Raw genomic sequence first — 27531 nt, 5'->3', positions numbered from 1 at the left:
TTTCTTTTCTTTTTTTTTTTTTTAAATCAAGTGAAGAAAGTTGCCACAATCACCACAGAAGCAATTTGGAAGCTAAAACCATGCGTCTGAATCTTGTCAGTCAGTGCAGCAAAACCAAAATGTTTGAAAAATTATTAAAAAAGCCTTTCTCAGGAGAACTACAGTGCAGCCTCAATAGCGCACCTCAGCTGTTCAATGCATCTTTGATACTATGCAGAGATATTTTTATCAATTTTATGGAGAACTTAAGAGTATTACAACCTTTGAATTCTTTACAGAATAAACTGCAACAGAGCACATTTAGAAAAGTTTTTTGCTGATCATTCATTTATAACACTAAATCTTCAAAATAGTCCTGATAATGGTTAGAAAACCAGCAAACAAGTTAAAAGACAGAGGCATAAAATCTCCATAAAAATGTTTTTATTCCTTATCAGTGGAGACTGCATATGAAAAGAGGATCTACTGTGAGCTTTTCAACAAAGGAAACTGCAAGAAAACAGCAATCCTCCTAAGTAGCAGGGACACTGGGGTATCCTGTTCCAGGGCAGAAGACAGCTGTCAAATCCATCTCCTTGCCCTCTTGCAACACAGGGAAGTTACAGTTTTCAGCAAGAGGCTAAAGAAATTATGTCAAGAAATGCTACTCTGAAGCAGCTGTCCATGAGCCAGCGTTTCCCCCTGCTCCTCATCAGTCTTCATCCTCGTTTTTAATTTTCTTCTTTTTCTTCTTCTTCTTCTCTGTATTCTGCAAACAAACAAATGTTGCTATGAACAAACCATAATGGAGAAGCAAAGCAACACATGTAGCTAGGCAACCAAGCTCACACCCAAAGTATCACAGGAACTTCCATACTCAGCAAAGCACAACCTAGGAGATGTCCCCTTCCTCTATTGCTAAATGCACTCCATGTTTACAGCACGGTGGGGCCAGTGGGCAAGGGAAGCTGTGCTACCCGCCACGCTGCTGCCAGCTCAGCACTGCGATCAGACTGCTTCAGGCAGCATAGCTGCCTTCACCAGAGGGGAGAAAATGAAATCCCATGTTAAGAACAGCATTTCAAAACTGAACAACTAGTTTGGTTTGGTCTCGTCCACTCTACTGTTGCTTGGAGACACCAAATGATGCTTCATCAATTCAGCAAGTACAGCCTCTGCTCCCTAGAGTCCTAAACACTAGACAGATGCCTGTGGATTGGCACCAAGGGACACCCTCCCCACTAGAAAAGATGTAGAAAGAGAGAAGACTAAAGCTGGGGGTGGGCAGAGGAAAGGAAGGGAAACACTTCTAGTACAAGGGAGGCATTACAGTCACAAATTTCCCAGACTTTTTGTAATGCAAATCTTTTTGGACATTACAGTGACGGAGTAAAACTGTCCTTGCATACTATGGGTTGTACAGATAAGAATATTCCCCACCCCCATATATTTTGGAGAGAATCCATTCCCATAAAGGATCAGGTAGCTGTGCAATTCTGCCTCACCTCAACTGTGGGGCTGATGGGGGGTTCCTCACTCAGCACCTCCTCTTCAGCTTGCTTTTCCTTATCCTTTTTCTTTTTCTTCTTTTTGACAGGTTCATCATGTTCTACAGTTGTCTCTTCTGTACCACAGAAGGAAGAAAAATGAAAGGCAGGTGATCAGTTATTAAGAGTGTAAAAGACAAAAGGAAAAGCCTTCTGTGAGATGTGAGAGGATGCAATGATGATAGTAAGAATGCAAAATACTGAATACCATACTGTCCCTTCATTAGACCTCTACAACTATTTTTTCTCCACTTTGCCCTTACCTACACGACTACTCCCTGCTATAATCAAAATATACATAAGACACAAGTGACAATGTTCAGACAGCACTATTCACAGCTCTTGGTACAAACACCACTCCTATAATGCTGCTCCCAAAGTTTAAAACAAGCTTGCATGTTTTCATTTGTCTACCAAATTATCTTCAAGTACTCTTTCTGAAAGCAGGCTGTCCACAGTTTGGCAAATATTTTCACCAGCATCACAAGAGCGGTGGAAGGACTCTAAAACCCCCATTATAAATGCATTCAGCCAGCAGTAGCTTGTTTGTAGCTGGTTTCCCCATCTTGATGTTGGAAATTTGCTAAGAAGCAGACCAGTTTTTTTAACCATTTAGACTAGCAAACACAAAGACCTCTTAATGCTGAGCTAACGTAAAGCATTTAATGCAAAAGCAGAAACTCCTTCCTGTCCTGGAAGACAGGAATTCAATTATTTATATAAGCTGAGAGGAACGTTAACCCAAGGAAAGGTTTACTAATGCCCTCTTACATTTCTTTTTCAGAACGATTTGTTAACAGCTGGCCTATCTAATCACAGTGGTAAAGGCACTACGATTTACCACTGATTTTCTAGAACACATACCACAGTCTTGGAAATCTCTAGGTAAAGAAACCAAGCAGAAATCTTTACCAAGCCAAGCCTATGCAGTAGCCAGGCTGTTACTGGAGCATACCCAAGCTAAATTTATTTGCACAACTGAGTCAGTGCTGGATACTAAGTTTGTCAGTATGCAGTACTCATGAGTAAGTTCACGACGTAGCAACCACTGTCCTTCAGTAGCTACAAAACTGAAATGCTGAAACCAGCGGTGTTTGTGGTATGTACAGTTGCTACTGGAAGTGTGACTCAAGAAGTAATTTTCTCACTGTACTCCCCCAAGAACACAAATCATTTTTATTTTGAAGCACATTCACTCACCACTTAGAAAAATAACAGAAACAAAACCAGTGCAATTATAAAAACCTGAAAACACACAACCTCCTAACATCTTGATTGTACTTTGTCACAAGTTTAGTTCCTCGAGTCAGCAGAAGTAGTATATGAGTCAAAAATACACTTCAATCTTTGCCTCTAACATAAGCTTCAGACAAAAAATTTGGCTTCAGGGTAAAAAAATTTCTAGACATGTCTACAGGAAAATACAGCCAGCTAACACATGCAGTTTTCTGACATTAAAAAATGCCAGAAGCAAAACAGTAAAGGATTCCAGATAAAGGAACTGGTAAATATAATTGTAAGTGGATTCTGCCATCCACATCATTCACAGTGAACAGTGTGTGAGCATAAGGCATTCAAAACACGTGTAAAAATAAGTATCCTCACCTCCCTATGTATGACATAGGGAAATAAAAAGTAGCTGAAAAATAAGCATAAACTACATTAAAGCCATACAGTACAACAGGAGCATATGCATCACATTTTGCTATGCGACACATTTTCACTGAGCTGAATTGGTAAGCTATGCATTTTCAAGCAAAATGTTGGGTAGTAACGTTGGAAAGATAACTTCTTGTTATTACCCTACATGTCATCAAGTCTGACACACCAGGCAGTGGAACCTGTCACAATTTACAACTGCAGAGGACGCACTGTGCACTCATAGGCACTGTCACTTCTCACAGCTAGCAGCAGACGCCTTCCTGAAGATTTCAGTTGCTGCTTTCTAGCAAACCTCCTAACATCTTGCTTGTACTCTGTCGCAAGTTTAGTTCCTCAAGGCAGCAGAAGGATTATATAAGTCAAAATACACTTCAATCTTTGCCTCTAACATAAGCTTCAGACAAAAAAAGTGGCTTCAGGGTAAAAAATTTCTAGACATGTCTACAGGAAAACTCACCTTCCTGAAGATTTCAGTTGCTGCTTTCTAGCAAAGCTCATCACAAGACTTCACATATTTGTACCTAGGCAGAATGAGGCTAAAGGCTCCACGGGTGCTGGTCTTTTCCCTCTGGGTGCAACATTTCTAAGTCACTCACACCCAGTGGGGTTTCTTTGTGATACACAGCAGCTGACAAGAAAGCCAACAGCTCTTACTATCATGCACCGAGGCACAGAAAGCAGCACCCGGAAGAGCAGTTTGATTGATGGCCCTGTGCAGTGCTGGAGATCACCAGCAGTAGTTCCACTCACCCATTTTCCATCAGTTTTCTCTAAGCTTTTAAAAACCAGCCTGATGTACCCTCCCTCCTCCACAGGACGCTCCACATGTACAGAATCAAGTCACATGGCCTATCAATAAAGACACCATGCCACGATGTTGCTGTCATTTAAGGCTTTGTGTCTTGCAGGGTTCACTTAAGATGACATTTTTCTTTTCAAGACAGATCTTTCCAAGTGACTAGCTGCTACTATATCCTGATGCTTAAATGCAATCTGAGCACTTCACTGGGGGCACTGGCTAGCCCTGTTGGTGGTATGCATTCTGTCTAGCCACATTCAGCTTTGAAGACTGTAGTCACAAAAATACCTGTCCTATTTCCCTTCCCCCACCATTAAAACAGGTTTTAAGAGACAACTCCTTAAGTGTATTATAACTTGTTCCAAGCACTATCCTTCTGCTTGGTTTCTTTTCAGGTGTAAATGGTGAAGGTGGTTTGAAGTCATGCCTCACCCCCAATCCCCCTGCCAGTTCCTATCCAAAGTACTGCCATACACGCACCCCAAACAGGGAGAGAGAAAATGCCACACATCTCATTTTGCAGTAACATTTACACTTCAGGCTAGCACAACTCAAAATACTATCCCTGCTTTACAACAAATATTAAAGCAATAGTTTGACAAATCATTTTTCAATGGCAGCTTCCCAGCTTATTCCTGTCCCTTACCTTCCTCTTGTAATACAAACTGGATCAAAATTCATCTGGCTGAAGGATTCCTTTTTTTCCCCCTGGACTGCTTTTCCACCACCCCTATTTATCGTGCAGCTGCACAAACAGCATGGGGAAGGAGGGGGCAGAGACTTCTTTCACAACACTATGTCTGGATGTGTAATCTCTGACCAGTGAAAAGCTTAATAGAGCACTACATCAAAAAGAATAGAGCCAAGAACAGCAGAAATTAAAGACTCATGCATATTCAAGTGGACATGCAACATAAATCTTAATGCTGGGACCTCGTCTGCACTCTTCTGTGTATCATGGAACTTACTGAACTACTCAAACTTCTTGGACCACCACCCCTCTAGCACGCTGTGGCATCATACCAACTGTACTGGAAAAGGGCAAGGTCATGGTCCGACTAGCCTGTGTCGGGGCAATCCACGTACTTTGCTGGGTGGTCAAATACAAGAATTTGCAAACGTAGGGGCAGTGCTATTTTAAAGGGTAAAACAGAACAGGCTGAAGGGATTATTCTGTATACAGGTGATAGGAGATAAACAAGCTCTCTGAAAACACTTCTTCCATAGTCTGAAGCAACCGGCACAGTTTGTTCTAATGCCCAAGTATCCAAATAAAACAACCCAGTTGATATGAAGAACTGGGAAAGAGCAGGAGCTATGAACCACACATCTGAAGGATGCCCTGTCTTTTCAGGAAGAAATGCAACATATGCACTTCCGGTTCTGGGAAGTTTAAAACAAACAAAACAAACAAAACAGAGAGCACAGATTTCAGTAGTCCACAAATATTCTGAACACCATCTACTGCTCAAATAATTCTTGGTAGCTCAAGGATACTGCTAAGCTGTGCCCAACCCTTAAACCAGGAGATATCAATGCTCAATAAAGCAAAGGAAGCAAATGCAAGCAGGTTTTGTGTATAAAAGCATGAACCATTGAATAGTATATTTATGAACAGAAACATCCTCCTCATACTGGAAGAGACCAGGCTGGAAATGAATGTAATATTTCACCTGTGAGCAGCTCACGCCTGTGAGATGTCAACACTTGCTTTGATAATCCAAGGGAAGCCCAAGGGAACAATTCTGAGACTATAGTAAGGGCAGTTAGTTCAAAAAATTATCAAAAGAAGTAGCTGCGAGAACACCCACATTCTTGAAAAATCAAACGGGCAAAGTTGAAGCCTCCAAAGTACTCATGTGTCCTTGTCTTATTATGATAAGTACAAGAGAACAAGCTGGGGCATAGATCTCAGCTTTATAGCACAAAGGATTCTCCCTCCAGCGTAACTTTAATCCTCAGCTAAGTTTAGGTTCCTACAAGTTGCTCCATCCATGTACACAGACACCACGAACCAACCAGCGTGTGGAAAGATCACACCTCAGCGTGAGCTGAGCATGAAGAGGTACAGAACCAGCATAACTACACTCTGATACTCTAGAACACAGCAGCACAGAGAAGGGCAGAAAGGGAAGGCTCTGACAGCCCTCACCTGCTGCGGGCACGGGCAGTTGACAAAACATGGGCATAGCTCATGCCCAGACCTGGCTCAGGGTCTCACAGAATTGACTTACAGTCAACTTCCTTTTCCTCCCTGTCCCAAGTTACACATCGGGTGCTCCACTATCATAGCAAGTATTAGGCCAGCCATTTAGAGGTACTGAAGTGCACACTGGAGAGAAGAGAGAGGGTGTTTCTTAAAATGAACCGTAATATAAAACCAGATTATTTTGAAGTCTCAGTCCAAAAATCTTCCTTCACACAGTAACTCAGAGAAGGAAAGAACTGTGGCCATAGTTCAGTTTTAGCTCTCCAGAGAATAACAATTGTTCATGTATTATGTAAAATCAGGCTGAAATTTCCAAGTGTCATTTCACCTCAAATTCTGACCTTCAATGTTTATATGTTGAAACATGCCAGAAAACATTTCTATACAGAATAAAACAGTAGTCTTTAAAGAAAATTGGGCAAGTTGTGGTTTTACAGAGAAGAGCTTTTTTGCCTTCAAGATACTGAGGCCCACTAAATACAAATCTGCTGAGCAAGAAATTCTGCAAGAAGAATATGAGTAAAGTTTTGTTTTTAAATGTTCTTATATGCTTATAACTGTTTAAAAGCAGATATTTAAAATAAATTGACTGCAGTCTGGTGTCAGTCCATAAAGGATTATCATTTTCTTTCTAAATACACTGTCATATCCAAGGAGAATAACCAGGTATTGTGGCTGGCTGTAAGTGTTAAGCCCCACTGCACGATGCACACAGCGACATGCCAGCACCACAGATGCAGTAACTAACCTTTCATCTCTGCTTTGAACTTCTTTGCTTTCACAGCAACCTCTGTGTCTTGTTCTTCCACCTCCTGAATTTTGCGTTTCTTTGAAACAGCAGGAAGCGTAGAGTCACCAGATGGGTCAAATATTTTTACTTCGCTGTCATGAAGAAAACAAGTCAGTTTGAGTAACAAAAAGAAGAGCTAGCCCCCAGGTAAAATCCTGCAGCTCAACACAAACTTTCCAACACAACCTCCTGAGAACATTCTCAAATCAATCTTGCTCAGCTAACAAAGCATCTACAGGTAGTGACGCCCTTTCTCAAATACATGAATGGTTCATCAGTAATCATGACTACAGAAGACAGCCCACAAAGTACTGATCTGAACAGAAAATACCAGTTAAGTAAGAGCTTGGTTCTGGTTCATATCTGTTCAAGGCTCTACAGAGCACTTAAATCACCCATTAGATTGATCTGTCTGCCACTGAAAGCCTTTCTATCATAGCTGTGTATAGTCACAAGCACATAGTTCCCCACAATTTGTTAAGTCCATATAAGCGTACCCTAAGGGTAATATACATACAGGATGAGACGTAGCTCCACTTTTGCTTTTTCTGCACGGCCTCTCCACCACTACATTCACAGGGCACAGATCGCAAGGCAGGGTAATGCTATGGCTCATCTCTGTATCACTTATATCACCAACTTTATGGAACATGCAAATACCTAATCTGTGTTTGAAACTGCCTCTTCTTGAATATTGCATGCTCCTTTGGTCAGTCCCAAATTCCTCTACAGTCTGCAGAGAACCAGCCACACTGAAACCCAGTACTCTTTAGTTGGACCTTTTCAGGGGCAGTTGAATCATCTGATAGCAATGAAGCAATATTTTTCTTATTCATTCAGAACGGAATTCCTACTGAAGGAGCAAGGTGTTTTAAAACAGTAAGCCTAAACTATTCCCCCTGCTCCAGTCACATATTGAGCATCCAAACTTCCCTAAAATAAGAATCTAAAGTAGCTACCTTGCACAGGTTACAAAAGCAACTGAGACTAGTGACTAGACTGGGAAGCATGTGGTAAGCTTCTGCTAGCAAGCAGACAGTACCATCAATTCATCCTCTTAAGCATCAGAAATTATTCTTATGGGTATGAACACTGCATATTGCTTTACAGAAATTGATTACGCAGCCTTTTGCAAACACTGGACTCTGTTTCAGTTAACCCAGGCAAGAGCTCACTGGCTTCCTTGTCAGTCAAAATAACTAAAAAAAAAATTCCACAAATAAACAGCTGAATAACCAGTGAAAGATAGGTAATACATTCTCACATCTTTTTTGGAAAGCATACTGAAATGGTTCACTTGAACCTCATGTCTAACAACTACCTCACAATTAACTTCTGAAACATTACTTTGATGTAGCTAATTCATACATGTGCTGGTTTTGGCTGGGGTAGAGTTAATTTTCTTCCTAGTAGCTGGTATAGTGCTGTGTTTTGGGATCTAGTACAAGAATAAGGTTGATAACACACTGATGTTTTAGTTGTTCCTAAGTAGTGCTCACACTAGTCAAGGACTTTTCAGCTTCCCATGCTCTGCCAGGTGCACAAGAAGCTGGGAGAGAGCACAGCCAGGACAGCTGACCCAGACTGGCCAAAGGCCTATTCCATACCATACTACATCTTGCTCCGTATATAAAGCTGGGGGAAGAAGTAGGAAGGGGGGACATTCGGAGCGATGGCATTTGTCTTCCCAAGTAACCACTATGTGTGATGCAGCCCTGCTTTCCTGGAGACAGCTGAACACCTGCCTGCTGATGGGAAGCAGTGAATGAATTCCTTTGTTTTGCTTTGCTTGCGTGTGCGGCTTTTGCTTTACTTATTAAACTGTCTTTATCTCAACCCACAAGTTTTCTCACTTTTCTGCTTCTCTCCCCCATCCCACCAGGGTGGAGTGAGCAAGCAGCTGTGTGGTGCTTAGTTGCCGGCTGGGGTTAAACCACGACGATATAAAAAACATAGTTCCATACAAGACTAAGAGATTCTTGCTAATCTCCTTAAAACACTAGATTAGCTCTTCAAACAATCTCCATAAAGCAGCAATACTGCCATTTTTGTATTACAAGGACAGTCTGACAGGGACTGAGTCAGTTTCCCTTTTAGGCAGCCAGACTAAGCCAAACAGCCAGGAATTATCTTCAGTCTCTCCCCCAAGCCTAGACACATTTGCAGAGCATGTCTAACAGCCAAAACATGTCCTGGCAGGAATTCATGACTCCTCATCAAGAGGTCAAAAACCTGCATGCATGTTGTCTCCTCAACACCCTCTTCCCTAAGCTACTGCCTCCTTACACACCTTGATGCTTCATTTACTGACACTGTCTTTTCAAAAGCTGCTCCAGAAATCACAGCCATTGCTACACTTTGAAATGCCTAGCATATGGAAACAAAAGTTACAGCTAGCCTTGAGAAAGATGTTTGGGGACTGCAGATGGGTGCAACAGTTCTATTTTTTTCCCTCACAGAACTAGCACCCAGCCCTGGTTTTGCTGAGCACTTGCTCTCTCTACACCAAAGGTTCAGCAAAATAAGCAGGCCAAACTAAGCAAGAAGCCTGCAACCAAATTAAGTGAAAAACCCAGATGTCACAGCTCAGACTAATAATAACCTGTTCCAGTCCTTAGATGTTCAGCTGTCCCAGTTGCAATTTACAGTGTCACTTTGGGCACCAGAAACTGCTCTAACAGTGTCCAGAAAACAGACCCTATTTATTGCTTAAGATACATATTATTACATATGGGACCAAAAAAAGGAGATGAAGCTTTGCTCAAAACAAGTGCTGCTTTTTTTCTTTTCTAAGAATAAGACTAAGTAGGTCTCTAGGACAGCTTCCATGTCAGAGAAATTCATTCAAACTCTGATCTTCTCAAATTTAATTTATTCAGACTTGCATGAAATAAAGCTGCTACATATTAGCTCCCTATGCTATTCAGCTTTTTGGGCTGATGCTGATAGCATCTAAATATACTTGTTATCTGATGATGTCAGTAATTTGCTACTAGAAAATCGGGACTGTTTCTCCAGTTCACTGGCTTTACCACAACTGTAAAATGCGGGAAAAATGTAAATTCCCATTAGCAATGGGACTTGTCATCAGTGTTTAAGAAAATATTTTCCAGACCTTAAGCTAACTCAGCCCACAATCAAAAAGCTTCTCAGAAATAAAAACATGGAGAGTTAGTTATACTCAGCCAAGCTGAAAGGAAAGACTCTTCACCTCTTGTTTTGATACTTGTCTGCCCTGGCCAAGGCTTTTCCAGTGCCACTTATTCTTCTTATCTACAAGAAAAAGTTTAGAAGAAAGAACAAATTACTCATAATGAAAACAATTCACAATACAAGTTCTACAGCTCTTGAAAGGAATTAAAAATGAAAAGATAGACATATACTATTGGTCAGGCTCTTGTGTACCTGTATGAGTCTTACACTTGGGAGTAGAATAGTGACAGGGAGGTAATCGGGGAGAGCAAGGCATGTGCCTTTCTAATATTGCTCTTCAAGAGCCCAATTCAATTAAAGGACATCTAGTACTGAATCAAACATACCACAGCCACATGATATACAACATCATACCTCTAAATTCCCAAGACCAGCTCAAAATTGTGCACACTTTCTTTTTTTCAAAGGATAACTGCATGTCAGGGCAGGTATCACCCTATGCCTGGCATAAAGCCAACCTTAAAACCACAATACAGGCCCCAAACTGGATTTGAATTAAATTTGTACTTGTCAGGTGATCAGTCTGTGTTTTGGTATTAACATGTCTCCTTGCCTTTGTTTTGATGGGAAGCATCACCTCCCATTAAATGCTCAAGGAAAACCAGGCAGGTTTTCCTGGATTTTTTTTTTTTTGTTCTAGCGATGCCAATACTACAGCATTAGTATCAGATCTCCTAGCTTGGAAGGCCGAACCTAGTCATCATTTACACGATCATGTGCAGCAGGCACGCCACCTAAAAGAGGAAAGTGAACCCTGTGTTCTCCCAGCATGCTGTACCGATGACAACAGAGGGCAATGCAGCAATTTGCAGAACAACATCTTGTTTTAGCTACAAAGAAAGCTCCTTAAGACTAAGCATCACCAGTGCTGAGATTTTGAGGAACCATGGTGGAAAATGTCAGGGGTGAGAAAACCCAACTGTGGTTTCTTCTAAGGTGAAGAGAAAGAAGCTATGAAGTAATAAGCATTATCTTTGCAATTAATACAGATATGTAATAGCATATAAAGGTATGATCTTATTCATCCTGTTCAGAATCAAGATTTTTCAGTATAGTGTAAATGAAGACACACATGTAAGCAAGAAAAACTGACATACAAACAAATGGATGCAGCCAGCTTACAAACCCTATTGTTCCAGCCAAGGCTGGGAGAAACTACAGAATAAGAGTGACACTAGATCACACAACTGAGTGAAGGGAAAAGACTCAGAAAGCGGTGCATCAGAAAATGATACCATAAGCAAGAATGTCAGGTTCATGCAGCCCTCTGCTAGACTTACCCCTCTCTCTTCCAAAAGCCGCAGTCTCGTCTCTACTTTTAGTCTGTTCTCAGCTCCCATTTCAGCACTGGTATTCTCTCCAAGGGCATCATAACGAATAGTCAAGGCAGTCTTAGCTGCCAGCATTCGAGAAATCTGGGAAAGCCAAAAAGAATATTAAATGCTAAGACTTAACATAAGGCAATGATTCACTCTGATCTGGAAGCCATACCCACAAAAAAAAAGAACAAAGTAACCATTTACTAGTAGTGTTTAGTGTAAAAACCAATCAGTACATCATTCTTTTAACACTGAAATACTGTTAATTTCTTGATAAATAGAGGGGAACATCCGAGACAGCAAGTTAGTTACACATATCCCGCTGTACCCCAACCTTTACATCAGGTTAGTTTGAGGTGTAATTTCCAGCTGGATAGCTTTCTCCACAATTCAAACACATATTCATCCACCTACATCATAAAAGCCTAAGCTCTTTAAGAGCAAGCCACAAAAGTTACTACCTTTAGCATAATAAGAGTCTGATTTTCAAGCAAGACTAAAGCCTTTAACAGCTTAGTTTACTATCATGTAGAAGAAAGTAGTAACATACCCCTTGAGAAAGCCAGCGTTACATCATAACTCAGCAGGAATGCATCTGTTATTACTCAGATGTGTCGAATGGACAATCTCGTTTGTTTTTTTAAACAGGAATGGATGACATCCAAAGATTTGTGGGACAGTGGCATTTCCAACGTAACCAGGAAGCAATACAGTAAAGAAAGCCATGGAAAGAGCCTCACTGTGAACCTCAAGCCCATCTCATTGACAGATATTCACGCTCTGGAAAAAGCCAAGATGGTAAGCAATTCTGCAACTCACCTTTCCTTTGTTTTTGGCATTGGTTTGTCCCACTAGGGAAGCATGATAGATAAGGCCAAATTTAGGTGTGTCCCGTTTAGTCTTCAGTGCTCTGAAGAGTGCCTTCTCAGCACCCAGTAACTGAACTGTTGAAGCCGGATGTTTTGCCAGATTCAAGAGGGAACCTAGAAGGAGGTGACACAGCAATAGGAATTTGTCAGAGGAGCAGCTAGGGAAGCAGGAGGCTAGATTCCTACACTATTCAAAAGTAGGAAGGTCAGAGCCATCTATTTCTATGAGTGCAGCTTCATGTTAATTTCCTGAAGGACAGGCAAGCCATTTCAGTCTTTCATGCCTCAACTAACTCTGTCTTGGTTTGATTTCAGCAACAGGAAAGGCAGCTGACTCAATAAAACATATTCCACTGCAGTAATGCCTACTCCTGACAAAGTCTGGCAGCAAGAACGTGTCGTCACAGAACTGCAACACAGGTAACTGAAATAAGACTGCTACCTTGAACCAGTCTGACTGTAAAAGCCTAATTCCACTTTGTCAGAACTTTACCTCAGAAGTGACTGGACGATCAGCAGGAGGCTCAGCAAGTGTCTCAGAAGAGGTAGTGACTTAAGTTGCCCTCATATTCCAAGAAGAATTCAGGCCAACTGAGAACTCTGTCATCACAGACTACTACCAAGCTCATGCTGGTATTCTCAGATTCCTCAAGAGCCACCTTCCCCCCCTTTACCACGAGATGTTCATCAGGGCCTTGCATAATGCTTTTAGCTGACCAGGTCCTCAGAGAAAGCCTCTGACGAGGTCATCTAAGCTTTATTTACACTGATCAGTGTAACCCACCTGCATGAGCAATGAGCCTTGCTCCAACCAGTTCACCCACCATGACGGTGAGATTAGGAGCAATGGCCATCATTCTGTTCTTCAGGTAGTCATACAGCTGTGTCCGATACTCAGAGATTTCAATCACCTGGCACAGACAGACTTTGGTTACAGGAATCAGTACTAGCTGACTGACAAATATTAAGAGCTAAATATATTGAAATGAGGAAGTGCTGAGAATTCCAGTGGAGGAGACCAACAAAATGCACAGACAACCATGAGCCAGAGTTATAGAAAACTTTATACAGGGCATATTCCCAGAGCAGAACTCCATCCACAAAGTATACTGGAACTGTATTGCTCATTCCCTTATGCAACTTATTTTCTCAGCAAAGCTCCTGATAAAGGAGCTGACAACATGCCAAAGACAGCGAAGCAGAACAAAAATACTTAGTAAGGACATTTTCTTTAGGACAAAACCCTGGAACATTCAGTTTTCACATAAATCTTTGCCACCATTCTCTTGAAATGGGATAAATGCTCTTTATTTGTTCCATACAAATACACACAATTAGAATGCACATAAAAAGCAGCCTGGTCTAGACCAAGAACAGGATCTCACTACTCCTAAACCTGCCACTCCCTGGTAAAGTCACAAAGGGATCCAGCTGGCACCACTGAAATCAGAGGGAGTTCACATACAATCTAGATGAAAGCAGGATAGGGCTCCTAACTCTTCTGGGGCCTCAGTGCTCCACTTTTAACCCAGGGTTTATCACCTAGCTTCAAAAGTGACAGATTAAAAAGAAGCTAAACAGTAGCATTATCTCAAGGACTTAAAAGCACAATGATACCAAAATTCCAACCAGAAGTAAGACCGCCACTTTCAGAAGACTTTGTACAGACAACAGTCTGGGATGGCTCAGATGAGGTAGTGACTGTGCACCGTCACGTCTGTACATCAGGAGAGCAACAATATAGGAATCATCACTGCCATCACAAGTATGTTAGCAACGCCCTGGGAAAACATCTCCTTGGTAGAAGAGGCTCCGATATGGCTAACTAAATTGGAGTTCCTATTGCTATTCATCCACGTGTACATACCTGATCACAGAGATGGATTATGTTGTTTATATCTTCTTCTGATACTTCTGTGCCCATGGAAATCTCGGCGGCAGCTTTCACATCCTCTTCGATCTCCTCTGGTAGGATGTCAGAAACATCAGAGGAGGCAAAATTGCTTCTGTCTCCTGTGGGGGACAGATGAAAGTATGTTTGTGCTGGGGGTGAGATGAACTATTAAAAAAAGCACAGAAACAGATGAAGATAAAAGGCCAAAATAACAACAGCGAGTCAAGTCTGCTGTCATCCTATTCCAAACTCCCAAAATATATGTCAATGTTCTGACTTTATACTAGCTGAGACTGGTTAGAAATATTAAATTTGAAACTAGAAAAAAAGCCCTTATTCTGTAACACTGCATACTTCACCTTTTCAGTAGCTGCTTGCTGCCAAATTTTCAGTCACAAGATTACAAAGGAAGAATTCCAGGAAGTGAGCAGTCATTTACCACTAGCCAAACCTATGTAATTCTTCCTACAATTGGGAAAAAAGCTCCCTTAAAACCACAAGTCTCTCTCTGGACTGCAAACTTCATTATTTAAAAACAAAACAAAAAACACCAAACAAAAAAAAAACCCCACTCATCAATACAAAGCACATGCCTAAGAGGCGCAGCAAGTGTCCAAAATATTACAGTGGTCATTCTTTCTCCTCCTATGAATAACTGTAGCAGTTATAGTCTCCAAGAACACCCACAAACAGGCAGCAATTCTCTTTACATCAGTTTTTGGCAGCTAATTTCCAGAGTGTTCTGCAGACTAATTGTGATTCTAAGAAGATATGCTGTTGGTCTATGAAGAACTGACTGGTGATATGATATTAGCTCTCTCTTGAGCTTCAAAATGGTAAATTGCATCAACATACAGATGCAAGCATACACTACTTTTCTACTGGCCCTGCTTACACTGCTGCTGAAGGCAGGATTGTATACAGGGTCACAACTAGCTGGATGAGTGAGTCGCTGGTCTACAAATGAGTGCCATTAACGCATTGCACACTAACATGCAAGATTCTCCAGGCTCATGCCTCCTTATTACTCACCAACTTTCCGCACACATTTACAATACATTAGGTTATCTGTGATGATTTTGCCAAGTTCAGGGAAGTGCCAACCATACCATTCCCTACAGCGCATGATGTAGTTATTCAGTTCTTTGTCCAAGTCATCAAGAAGTGCTATGAGAAAGAAGAATGGACTTTTTTTTCTAAAAAGGTAATCTAAAAATGGAAAACTCTCAAATCAACAAATTTAAATAGTGTAAAGGGAGATAAGCTGAAGTATTTTATCCCATAAAGACTGGACTGAAACATAAGCTGCAGTACCTCAGAAGTCTTTACTTTTTAGAGAACTGCTAAATCACAGGCACGATATTATAGAAATATTAGAATTCCCATGAGTGTGGCCTGAAAGTTTAATCACTGGGACTGTCTTGGACAAACTCCTTTAACAGCTGCAAAGCACATTCTCCTGGAAGGGGAGCAGCAGCCAGTTATTCTTCCTCTCAGTCAGCCAAAGTGCTACACACAAGACTGATGTAAAACCTAGCCATCTAATAAACTTTAAAGAAAGATGTTTTAATGGTGAGAAACTGATCTTGTATTTAATTACTCAATTTAAAAGATTGTATTAAGTCCTTTAGTTGCCTTTATAATATAAATATACCCAACACAAATCCAACAGGCTCACCATTTACCAGATATGACCAATAACTGGATTTACAACAGAAGAGTATAACACCAACAGCATATATTGCTACAGAGCCCTGAGGCTAAAATATTTCCTGGTAATGCAATATCAACATTCCCATCTGTTGTCTCAGTGGTAGTGACGAAGGAACTGAACTAAATCATTAATTTCAGCTTAACTATGTTTCATCATTGACAACAGTCTGGGAATTAATATTCCAAACAGGATTCCTCACCACTGCTTCACAGCAAGCACACCAATTACAATGTGGATGTCTTCAAGGAAAAACGAGGAATGGGCTTTCCTAGCTGTGTTTACAATTTTAGTCTGTTTTCCATTAAGAAAGCAAGGAGATGGAATGCAGCATTACACACTGCAATGGGTTTTACATGCCTAACGCAAGAGTCTATTTCTACATTGCCCTCTATGCAAGATACCACCAAAATGAAGGGTTAGAAAATCCTGTCCTGTGGGGCTCATTCTCCCAACACTACTCAGAAGGGGGGCATGTTGCCAAGTAAAGTATTCAGAGGACTGAACTAACGCTTCTTGTATTTCAACTGATCTCTATGCAAAGAAAAAGTGGACACCAGTTTACTGTACCACCCCAAAAATGTTCCTGCTTGTGAAAACCCACCTTATGCCTAGCTGAACATCAATGCCCAATTTGCTGAAATACGCTAGGAGGAAATTGACAGCAATACTTTTCTGTAACCAATGTAAAGAAGTCAGCTATCCTAAGCCGAATCCATTAATAATTTAAGCTCTAAATATACTTACAAATTGCTTGGATAATCATGGTATCTACTTTGTCTGGGCTGAATTTCAACTTGTATCGGGAAAGGCTGAGGAGACAGAAATACAGTTTCATCAGCATCCTGACATCCTGCTGCAGAGTATGTCCCAGGTGTTCCTATTTTACATTAGTATAGCTGTCCATACATTCATTCATACCAGCTCAGTCTTACGCCACTGACTGCTCTCAGCTGTGGCCAGAAGCCACACTGACACAACTTTCACAACAGCTCCGACACATGTGCATGCACATACCCCGTGACCAGGGTGAAAGGGAAAGTTAAGGCTATCTGTACCATATGCAGCAGACTGAACATGAGTGCTGTGGCAGGAAATTGGCTGTTGGTTTCTTTCTGCATGGTTCCCCACAAAAAGTATTTGTCAACAGCCCTTCCAGTTCTGCAGCATCTGGAGACAATCCACAAAACTGTACCTACCCAGCAGCAAATATCAGCAACGCTAATTGTGAAGCAACAGAAGAAACTTCCTGGAACAGATTCTCACTGTCTGAGAAAAAGCCCATTACCATCTGGCTTTAATGTATGTTTAAAATTTCTCAGTATGCTACAGTAAAAGACACTTGATATCAATGAGGACTTGCATCTTCAAAGTCCTTTTTCAACATTAATGCCCATTTTCTAAGCAAACGCATCTATTTTTAAGGAATTACTACAGCAAAGCAGTTCTCTAACTTGCCAATGGCTCATGGACAGGACAAGCTCATGTCAGAATACAGATTAAAAGTTACTCATCAATGAATGCTTGACCCTATGCTGATCCAACAACTTTGTATTTAACTACTGCTCCACTAAACCTAAAAGGCAGTAATAGCAAGGTAGGAAGACAACCCTGCCTTTAACGTTCACAGTATGTATTTTATGGGTATTTATTCTGGCATAAATCAGCAAATCATCGTCTTCACCTTGTCTCTCAGTAGCAATGGAGTTTTAAATGACCCATTTGACTGCTACAGAGACATTTCAAATCAAATCCTAAAGTACATAACATGCAAAGGAAAGCTATCAACTTCAACTTCAGGTGACGATGAAGCCTTTCCCTAAAAGGTGGGTGCAAACTGGAAAGCCCTTCCTTTATAAAACAAGATTTCAGATACAAATGTGTCTTGACTTACAGAGTATGAGACCATGCCACGTACTGAGAGACACTTCAAGCAACACAGCATAGCCAAGGACACAGCAGTGGGGCAGACATGGGATGAAATAGAGCTGTTCTAGGAACTCACCTGTGCGCCAGACCCAGACACATAGCTGCCATTTCTCGAGCAGGGAGGCCTGTAATAAGCCCTTCAATCTGTGAGCGAATTCCTCTCATCAGCTCTGTAACCATTGGGCTGTGTATACAACTCAAATTCAGCTTGTCCTGCAGGACAGAAATCAATGGCCCAAAGTCAGGCACAACAATGACATTCCTCTAAAGCCCTTCTTCCAGTAGCCTTACCTCCTTATACCTGGTTTTCCCACTGCAATCTTGTGATCACACAAGAGTTTGTCATCTTTGATGATCAAGGTAACAACACCCCCAGTTCCCCACACAGTAACAATTCCAGTTTGAAGATGAGATTTATAATTAATGCTCTACCTGCTATGTAGACACTGGAACCGAAGAGTTAAGATTTTGCAGTTTACTAGAAACAGTTTGGCCACAGAGACAAAATTCAGAGGTAGAGGGTTGGGGGCTTTGGGTCTTTTTCAGAGACCAAAACTGAATAATCAGTTCAGTGTCCTTGGTGTTATTCACTTTAACACTAAATCCTCCTCATTCTGCAGCCTACACCAGTCTCCTAAGACAGCATGAGGAGGTGGTCAGAATAAAAATCACTGGACAGGGAGCAATCAGACACAAGATGGGAACCTGGTATTTGACACCTAGGAGACACTGGAGAAAGCAGTGCACCTCTACTGTACTTCTTCCTTCCTCTGGTAAGCAAGGACTGAAGGATGTGCACAACTGCTTGTAGACAGAGGAAGGCAGAATGATGTGCACTCCCAACAAGACAATAAGTCATCACCCCACTATTGCTGCATCTGTTAGTGAGGAATAAGTGTGTCTCCCTGGCTGTTTTTTTTGTTTGGTCCCCCCCCGTCCCACCCCTCCCCCCGACCTTTTTCTGGAGGGGATCATTAGGAAAATTATTTTTTTAATCTGCTGGGTTTCTAACCAATATTTAAGAGAGAAATCAAGCAAACCAGAACATCTCAGTGCACTTTTACCATACCATTCCCTTGTGTACTCAAGATGACATCTTCCCAGTATACATGCAATACACATTTGATTATAAATATTAGATATCTTCCACTATCCTTTAGATATTATCAAACACAGCATTGGCAGCATAATCCATTGCTAATAACTAAAAAATCTCTGGAACCTGACCGTAAGATTTCAGTAGCATGAGACAAAAGGAAGAATGGCAAAATCAGTTATCACCTTTATGACACCTCCAAGTTTGGCATCTGCTACAGCCAGCTGTTCATGGGCATCTTTTGCCACTATCTTCTTGAGAATTTTCTTCAAGTTCTTGCTGAGCTTGCCTTCTACAAGAGCTGTGGATGCTGTATAAAACAAAAAGACCAAAGATGCAGTTTCTTTCCCCTCCGAAAACTTGTAAAAATAGTATTCCTAATGGTATTTTTTATTCTAACTGCCCACAGTAGCTCTAGTCTGAGCTGCAATACTACTTCACCGTGCAGTGGCTAAAATCAAAATAGAAGAAAATTATATACTTGCTCCTTTGGAGGCCTAAATCAAAAACCCTTCTCCCAGTTGCCTCTTCTTTCTCCATGTGATTTCAGTTCTATTTCTGTCAACTTTGATTAAGGATCTCTACAAACAGTATGCCATAGGCTTTAGATATATGTTTAACATTTCCAAAGGCAAGGTTATATGGGAACATTTTGTGTATCATTTAATTAACCAACCATTTTCCAGGTCCCTTAGTCAGCAACCATATCCTAAATTGAGTAATGGCTTATTTGCATCCTCTGATGATGATGATGATGTACTATCTAAAGCCCAACAAAGAATGATGCCAAACACACTGACTGGGCAGACACGGACCCTTTTAATATAGCATGTAGACTGAAGAATTTTAAAAGGATGTTCTTCATTCTCAGGTATTAATAGATCTGTAAAAGCTTTACAATCCCACACAATATATTTTAAGTAGGCACTTATACAACTCTCTTTGTGGGTCAGCTCTGTGCTCCACTGAACTTCTGTGATTGATGCAACATCTCCATCACAGTACAAAAGCCAGTGATTTTTGATTTCCAGAACCTTAATGAAATGCAAGGGTAAAATCTAAGTGCTGTGCTGAGTTTCCTCATAACCTTTCTACAACGGAGATAAGTTTCCACCTTTCAAGCTGGCCAATAGGTCCTAACCCACTTAAACCAGCCAGATATATAGTCTTCCCTTCAAAAGAAATGTGGCATAGGTAGTATGAATAATCCCTCCCATTTCACAGATGAAGTAAACCTGAAGCAAAGTAGTAGAAGTTTTTGTTGGGGGTTGGCGGGGGGTGGGGGGTGTGTCGCGTTGTTTTCTTCAGTGAGGTTTTGAGGGGTTTTTTTTGGGTTTTTTTGTGGGGGTTTTTTTGGGGTTTTTGTTTGTTTGTTTGTTTGTTTTTTAAATCAGCCTAACTATATATGACCTGAATGCAAGCCTATGCAAAAGCAACATAATCCAAAAAATAGGCCAGGAAGAGGAATATAGAGCAGCTTCAACCTCAGTTCTTTCACTTGTATCTTACATATGATGGTAGTGTCTCCATTCTTGTCTCCTTAGCTTCCTTTATAAACTATCCCTACCACATCAGAATATGAAGATCCGTTCTTTACTCATAAACGTGACCTGGAACATCCGCCTACTGACGTCATGCAGCACATTCAGCAGTAATAGTCACACCATTTCTGAATGATTAGCCAGAACTTTTATCATTTCTGTTCAAACTAGTCCACAGCATCAAGCAGTTAAGTGTTGAATTAGTAAAAATTATTGAATATAAGGCTTTCCATTTTGTTTAAACTCCTGAATTTCTTTTAAGTGGAATACAGGCATTTTTTTAGGCTGAAAAACACAGGAACAATGTGTGTCCATAAAACAAAGGCAGTTGTAATCATATATGTACTCTGATATCTGTCTGTTGTCTCAGTGGTAGTGACGAAGTGTTGACTCAAATCAGTTATATTCAGCTTCAACAAGAATCCATCATTGACAACAGGCAACATATATCAGTCAAAACCTTCTACATGGTGCTCTTAGTGAGCTGCCTGGGAAATAAGCATGGTAGGAAAAAACTAGACTTCATTACATCTCTACTGCACTATAGACTGGATGGATGACCTCATGAAACAACAAAAACAGTTGACTTTGAAAATTCTCTAATTTAAAAACTAACCAAAAAAACAAAGCAGGGACAGAGGTAAGTAATGAGTGAACTACTGCATGACAAGGAATTTTTTTTTTGTAAGAATGATGTTAACTCACTTACCAGCAAGTGCTTCTGTTGTGTCCTGAAATTTTTCAAAGTGTTTCAGCTTTACTCTACAGAAGAAAAACACAAGTGTGTAAACGAATGTACATAAACCAGATGCTACAACCATTTTACTTTTTTTCCTCCCTCTGCTATTATAGTTCCCCTCTTCTCCTTAAGACTGCAAGAAAGCAGAGATCAATATCCAGATCCTCAAAAAGAAGGAAGAGCACTAAACCTGCTGATTAAGTTTGAGCCTGATGTGACTTTTAGCTGGGTCTCACAAACTATTTAAAAAAAGAAAAAAAAAAAGGTATTTTGATTTAGTATTTCTAGGACCAACATAATCAGAAAACCTAAGCCCCCTTTTTGTTTTGTAGTTTATATTTAAAGACAGACATCCATTTAAATTTTAATACTGCACCCTGATTAACTATGTGTCACTGCTGATTGACAGATGATAGCATCTTCCCACTCATCTTCAAAAAGAAACCTTCTGCCTCTATGGAATGCATGGCCTGCACAGCTCAGATTTAACATGCTTTTTAACTAAATGCATCTTCAAAGACTTTAAAACTGAACTGATTCATTGCCCATGAATCCTCAAGCCCTCCCTTGTAACTAGATGTTAGAATACAAGTTTCGAGCTGAGCTTAAAACAAACAACTGAAAATTCTTCCACGCCCTAACTGCTGACCAGAGCCAAAAATCATATGGACAGTGTTTAACCACACTGTGTCAGATCCTTATGCCCAGCTTTCCTCTCCCCCCCCCCCCCCCCACGGTCTGTGGTGTTGATATCTAGAGTTACAGTTAAGAAGCTATCTCAATCCAGTAAATTCCTTGTCAGGGACAGGCATTTGACTAATCCAGTTCTGATTAACCACTGCTCTTTGTGAGTCAAGTATCTGCAAAGGAAGCAAGGTCACAGATAAAGCTGAATGCTTGAGTTAAGCATTCACAGAGCCCCACAGAAGCTCCAGGCTTATACTGATGCCTTTTCAGAAAGGCAGGAAAGACAGGAATTACTTTGATCAGAGTAGAGACCCATTAAGAGCCACATCCTGTCTAATAAGTGTCCAAGATGATGTTTCCAAGACAAGATCAACAACACTACAACAGGCAGATGTGGGATATTGCAGCCTCTCCTCTAAATACTGTTACAGAGTAGGATAAATCCAAATCACAAGGCATAGCTTGTTCAGAGGTATCCATTACAACCAAAGCTGGTTAGAAATCTTCCAATAAAAACACTCTAGCCAGACTTGGAAGGAATCCACTGTTGTCTCCAGCTTTAGGGCAATTTGCTAGAAAGGCCAGCTTGGTCAGTAGACACTGCAATCCCTGTACCGCTACACAGTGGTGCTAACACTCACTGATGGCATGGGCAACAACACTAACTCAGTTTATAGTGATTCACATGCTGTTAGTTTCAGCTGGATTAAACTTTTTTTTTTTAAAGAGTTTCCTGAGAGCACAAACCCCTGTCATTTCAGCCAGTTCCAGCATAACAAGCTTGGATGTTCTCGTCAAAGCATCCAGATCTCCTTAAAATATTGTTCAATTTTTTGCTTCAGTGACACATGGTAATGACTTCTGCAGCTTAATTACACTGCAAGGAAAAAAAAGTTATTTCTTTCACATTGATGTTCCATTTTAAGTTTCTCTGAGTATCTAACTTCATATCATCATTGTTCACAGCTTTTAGGTTTTACAATACTGAAAAATAAAAATCAATACTTCTTTCTGAACCTCAGATGCGCATAACTACAGGCAGCCATATCCTTCCAAAAGCCAGGCTGCTATCCCCACAGAAAGCTCCTTACATTTTGTTTGCTTTTTCAGGAGTTTCAAATTCTTTCCATAAACTGTCAACTTCTTGGAGTTTTTTCTCATTCAGAACCTGTAGAAGAAAAAAAAAAAAACCAACAAAAAATTGACAACAAAGAACCACACAACTACATTTAAAGCGCTTCTGAACAACCTTCAACCCTGCATTCAGCAGAGAAGACCTGAAGCACGTTTACAGTGTATCCAACCACTGGAAGTTAATATTGAACGAGTCAAACTCAATTTTGGTGATCTCCAGTTTCATTGTTCTCTCTCAGCAGCTTTATACTATTACCACACACAATATTACGGTGTTTTTACTTTCAACTGAATGACAGAAGTTGCTCAATAATGGCTAGGTCCTTCTGAACTTGCACATTAAAGCAAAACCCTGTCCTTGTTTATCAAAACTGGGCTTGCTCCACCTCCTCTACAGGACTCATTCATAACCCCAGTGACCCAAAAACCAAACCCACCACTACTCTGGGAAAATACAAACATGTCTGGGACACCTAACAGGAAGGAGGGATCCCACAAGTTATTTTCATTAATCTGAACTAGCCCAAGGAAGAAAGAGAACATCTCCATAAAGAAGACTTTTCACCACAGCTTGGTAATCAACTGAGCCAAGAATTACCTAAGAGGCAGCAATGGCTTAATCTCATCTCTGTACAAAGGGGATCCCCCTCAGTTTTTAAACAGCAGAAGATTAACAATTACACCCCTAGAGTCTACACACATTTCACAAAACGCAGAGTGTACTGCAAATTCCTAGAAAAGTGCTCAGGGGAACAGTACAGTCAAGATCTTTACAACATTATGTTCTTTACACCTCACTCAAAAATCTTGTGGTTTTGTCCCCACAATGCAAATGCAACACAATCGCAATTTGACTCAGTGCAGAAATCATTCTTGGGATTACGAGATTTTTAAACCCCAGTCAAAGGAGGTTTTTTTTGTTTTTTTTTTTTTAAACTCATTTACTATCCGAGCAAATAAACATAGTAACTCCTTTCCCACAGGACTCTGAGACACAGAAAAATCTTGGGGCAACTCTTCCTTTCCTCAGCCTGTTGATTCTTTCCTCCGATTTACCTTTCCTACCCCAAGGCCTACAGAATTTTCAGCCTCTATAAACAGACATGGGTACATAGAGAAAAACAGACATAGAAGTTGCTAAATCAAGGTTGTTAGTAATAGAAATTACATGCCTATGGATATTTTGTGTCCTGCAAGATAGTAAGACTCATTGGAAGAAGTCTTCCAAGATCTAGAACACGGCTATGCCCCATTTGCCCTTTACTATGTAGACTGTTTGCTGCTCTGATGGGAGCAACACCTCCAAGGGAACACCTGAGAGCTACACAGCTTGCAGAGGACAACAGTTCTTGATCACCAAGGCATAAAGACAGAGCACAGTTATGCTGGCAATGGACATCTGTGGGCACTGATGAAAAGGGAAGCAGGGGACCATGACTGTCTCCCAAAACTGGGAAGCACAAATTCCGTCCAACCCTCAAGTAACTCTAAATCAAAAAAAAACCCAAACAAACAACCCCCCCAAGCCCCCCAAAAAGCTTAGCGGTGACATCTTTAGGAACTGCTTTAAAAAGAAAAACAGCTAAACTCTGCAGAGAATATTTTGATACAGAATGAACATACAAGTGTAACAATGACACAAGTTTGCAGCTGAATAGCTACCCTGTCTAGGAAAGGAAAGCTATGTGATTGAGAGTCTTGCCCTGCAGATGTGCACTGTGGCTGGGGCTCGCTGTATCTGGCCTTAGCAGCTGCAAACAGAATCAACATGGAAAACCAAAGCTTGCCTCAAAACATATATTTTAATAAATTACTACTTCTGCTCAGTTCCAGCAGACAGCTTTCACCTCTCTCCCAATCCAGCCCAGACACCATTTGCAGTCTGCTGTCTTTCCCACGGTGTAGATACTTAACAGCCTGCCTTTGAACACTGCTCCTTGATGCCTGGTGCCCTCTAGCCGCTTTGCACACACATCACAGCCAGACCCCACGCCCCAGCTGGTGACACCTGCAGCGCAGCAGCACTCCTGCAGAGAGACTTCTTTATTTTTCTTTATGCCCCTCTTCCTACCTTTGCTTTATGCCTACTCTGTTTTCAGAAATGAAAACATGAGTTATTTTCAGCCCCTCCTGGCTCCTGTGAAAGGTTAAAAGGCCTTGGCTGACTGCACAAGAGGTAACTTTTTTTTTTTCTAGTAACTTGGAAGATGCAGGATACTAGCCAGTGTAAACATCCAGTGAGCAAACCCTTCAGTGAGACTGCTGTATGTGTTACCGCCCCAGGTAATAAGTTTTGGGAGAAGGGGGGGGCACAGAACAGAAGCTATCTGCTTTTAGAAGTATTTCTGTCCTCTCCCTGAGGCTCACATCTTGAAATCCTCCTTGCCTGAATTGCACAGCTACACTCCAATGAGGAGAAAAGGTTTCAGGGCAGATGAAGTAAACACAGTGCTCGTAGAGCACCAAGGGTATAGATCTGCTGCAGGCTAGGGCAAAAGAAACCAGCACATTGCTGTCTTTGCACCTGCATTTGCATTCACACAAGCTAAACCCAGAAAAAAAAGACAAAACTGGGAGGAAAAAATACAAGCATTATGATCAAACTCTACGAACAAGCTCGTGGAACTGTACAAGTATCGACACTCGAGCAAGAGAACAGGCCAGAGGGGAGCATGGCACTATAGCGGCTCTAGTTCAGACTTGTTCAAACTACCATGAAACTGCAGCCTTTGAGTCACCTCATCAGGAGGCTGGCAGAGCCCCGTGAAGCGGTCCGTTCCTCCCAGGCGAGGGAGGGAAGCCAGACCACACGCTACACCTGCGGGCAGGCTCACCCTGCCCGTGCGCTCAGCCTGCCGACCAGCCCCGCTTTTGGAAACGCGCTCAGGCCCAGGCGCCCCGCACAGCCGTGCGGGAAGGCGCTGCCTGCCCCCCAGCGCCCCTCCCTGCATCCTCAGGTTCTGCTGGAACATCGGCCGCGCCGGCGCAGCCGGGAAGAGAAAGCGGCCAACGTGCCCAAGCCCGGATGCCTCCGGAGACTCCGAAAGGGGCACGGCCACGGGTGCAGGCCCTCCGACCGAGCCCACCCCTACGGCTGGGAGGAAGCGAGCGCCACGGGCGATGCTTGGCAGGACCACCGAGGAATCCCCCCCTTCATCTCCCCCAAGGGCCTTCGTACCCCAGCTGCAGCCCCCTCCCCGCGCCCCTGGCCCGAGGCCTCCCTCACGACACGGCCTCTCTGCCTCTGCACCCCCGTCTCCGGCTCCTGCCCGGCCCCAGGGGCACCGCACGGAGTAACTCCCCGAGGAGCCGCCGTGTTTCCCCCCCGTAGGCCCAGGGCACGCCCGGAGCGCTGCCCCCAGCCCAGCCCAGCCCTCAGTTCTGCGTCACCGCAGGGCGGCAGCCGCCCCCCGCGCCGAGACCCACCCGGGCGGGGACGGGCCGCGGCCGGGCGAGAGGCACCGCACCCAACCGGCCCTCCACACCCCACCTTGAAGATGGCGTAGCCAGCGGCGGTCTCGAACAGCACCAACATGGCGGCGGCGGCGGCAGGGGCGGCGGCGGGCCCGGGGGGGCGCGGCCACGTGCGCCAGCGGACGGGACCCCCGGTCAAGCACACGCGCGCGCCGGAAGGGGAAGCAGCGGAAGCGGAAGTGAGCGTAAGGGAGGGGAAGGCGGTGGGGCCGCCTTCCCCGCGCGCTCTCGCGAGCCACGTGGCGGGCGGTGGGACCACGCAGCCGCGCGCGGCGGGCGGGGGCGGAGCCTATGCTACGGCCGTTAGCTGCCGTTACCGGCCGCTACCGGTGGTCTCCGCCCCTTTGCGGCCTTCCCGCTGCGGGTGGCGCTGTCCGCCCCAGGGCCGGCCGGTGGCTTGGCGTCAGTCCCACCACTGTGTCGCGTTCATGAAGGCTCGAGCCTCTTGACGTAAAAAACCTCCCTGTAAGGGTTCAGACGGCTGCCCTGTGCGCGCGGGGCCTCTGTGGGAGCCTGCCCGTGTTATGCGCCAGCCTGGCCCCTGGGTACCGCGCCCGCCACAGCCGTTCACCAATTTCTGCTTCCTCGGGAGGAGCAGGTGCCTGCCCAGCGCCTCTTGGGCCCTGCAGGTGCAGTGGTTGGCGGTGGGGACAGCTGCTGTGAGGAGAAACAGGCCTGTGCTCGAGGACTCGGATGCCCATATTGGTAGTTTTTGTTGCCTGAGCAAATCGTGATGCAGGTTTGAGCCGGTGGCCCGTTCAGTGACGCTGAGCTGCATTGGGGTACTGCCGCTTCCAGCCCACTGCATTGTCAGGGTTCAGCCAGTGGTCTCGGCCTTCTCTGCACACTGGGGTGGATCCCCTTCCGCCCACTCCGCCCTTGCTCCTCAGGCTTGTTCCCAAGGCCTTGTCTGCAGGTCTTCATACAGATACAATGCTT

General features: G+C 42.8%; 1 protein-coding gene across 1 annotated transcript; it reads right to left on the bottom strand.

Annotated features, from left to right (window-relative positions):
• Positions 1-403: 403 nt before the first annotated feature.
• Positions 404-26752, bottom strand: NOP58 (NOP58 ribonucleoprotein). Its single transcript, XM_082311719.1, has 15 exons — positions 26609-26752; positions 23076-23152; positions 21268-21320; positions 19203-19327; positions 17998-18134; positions 16740-16804; positions 15314-15448; positions 14255-14400; positions 13172-13298; positions 12338-12501; positions 11480-11614; positions 10198-10259; positions 6945-7078; positions 1485-1603; positions 404-748 (listed from the first exon to the last, which is right to left on the bottom strand). The coding sequence occupies exons 1-15, from the start codon at positions 26651-26653 to the stop codon at positions 692-694; spliced, it is 1581 nt and encodes a 526-aa protein (XP_082167845.1). The 5' UTR covers positions 26654-26752; the 3' UTR covers positions 404-691.
• Between the last annotated feature and the right edge of the window lie 779 nt (positions 26753-27531).

Source organism: Platalea leucorodia (genome assembly GCF_965183815.1).
Source record: "Platalea leucorodia genome assembly, chromosome: 5".
NCBI lineage: Eukaryota > Metazoa > Chordata > Aves > Pelecaniformes > Threskiornithidae > Platalea > Platalea leucorodia.
Note: the sequence above shows the minus strand (reverse complement) of the source record. Positions and strands in the feature narration are given on the sequence as shown.

Coding starts and splice junctions, on each gene's coding strand:
- NOP58 (XM_082311719.1), bottom strand. CDS start 26,653: ATGTTGGTGCTGTTCGAGACCGCCGCTGGCTACGCCATCTTCAAG. Junction 15,449..16,739: donor CATGATTATCCAAGCAATTT/GTAAGTATATTT, acceptor TCTTTCTCATAG/CACTTCTTGATGACTTGGAC. Junction 10,260..11,479: donor GGCTTTTGGAAGAGAGAGGG/GTAAGTCTAGCA, acceptor TTTTTCTTGTAG/ATAAGAAGAATAAGTGGCAC.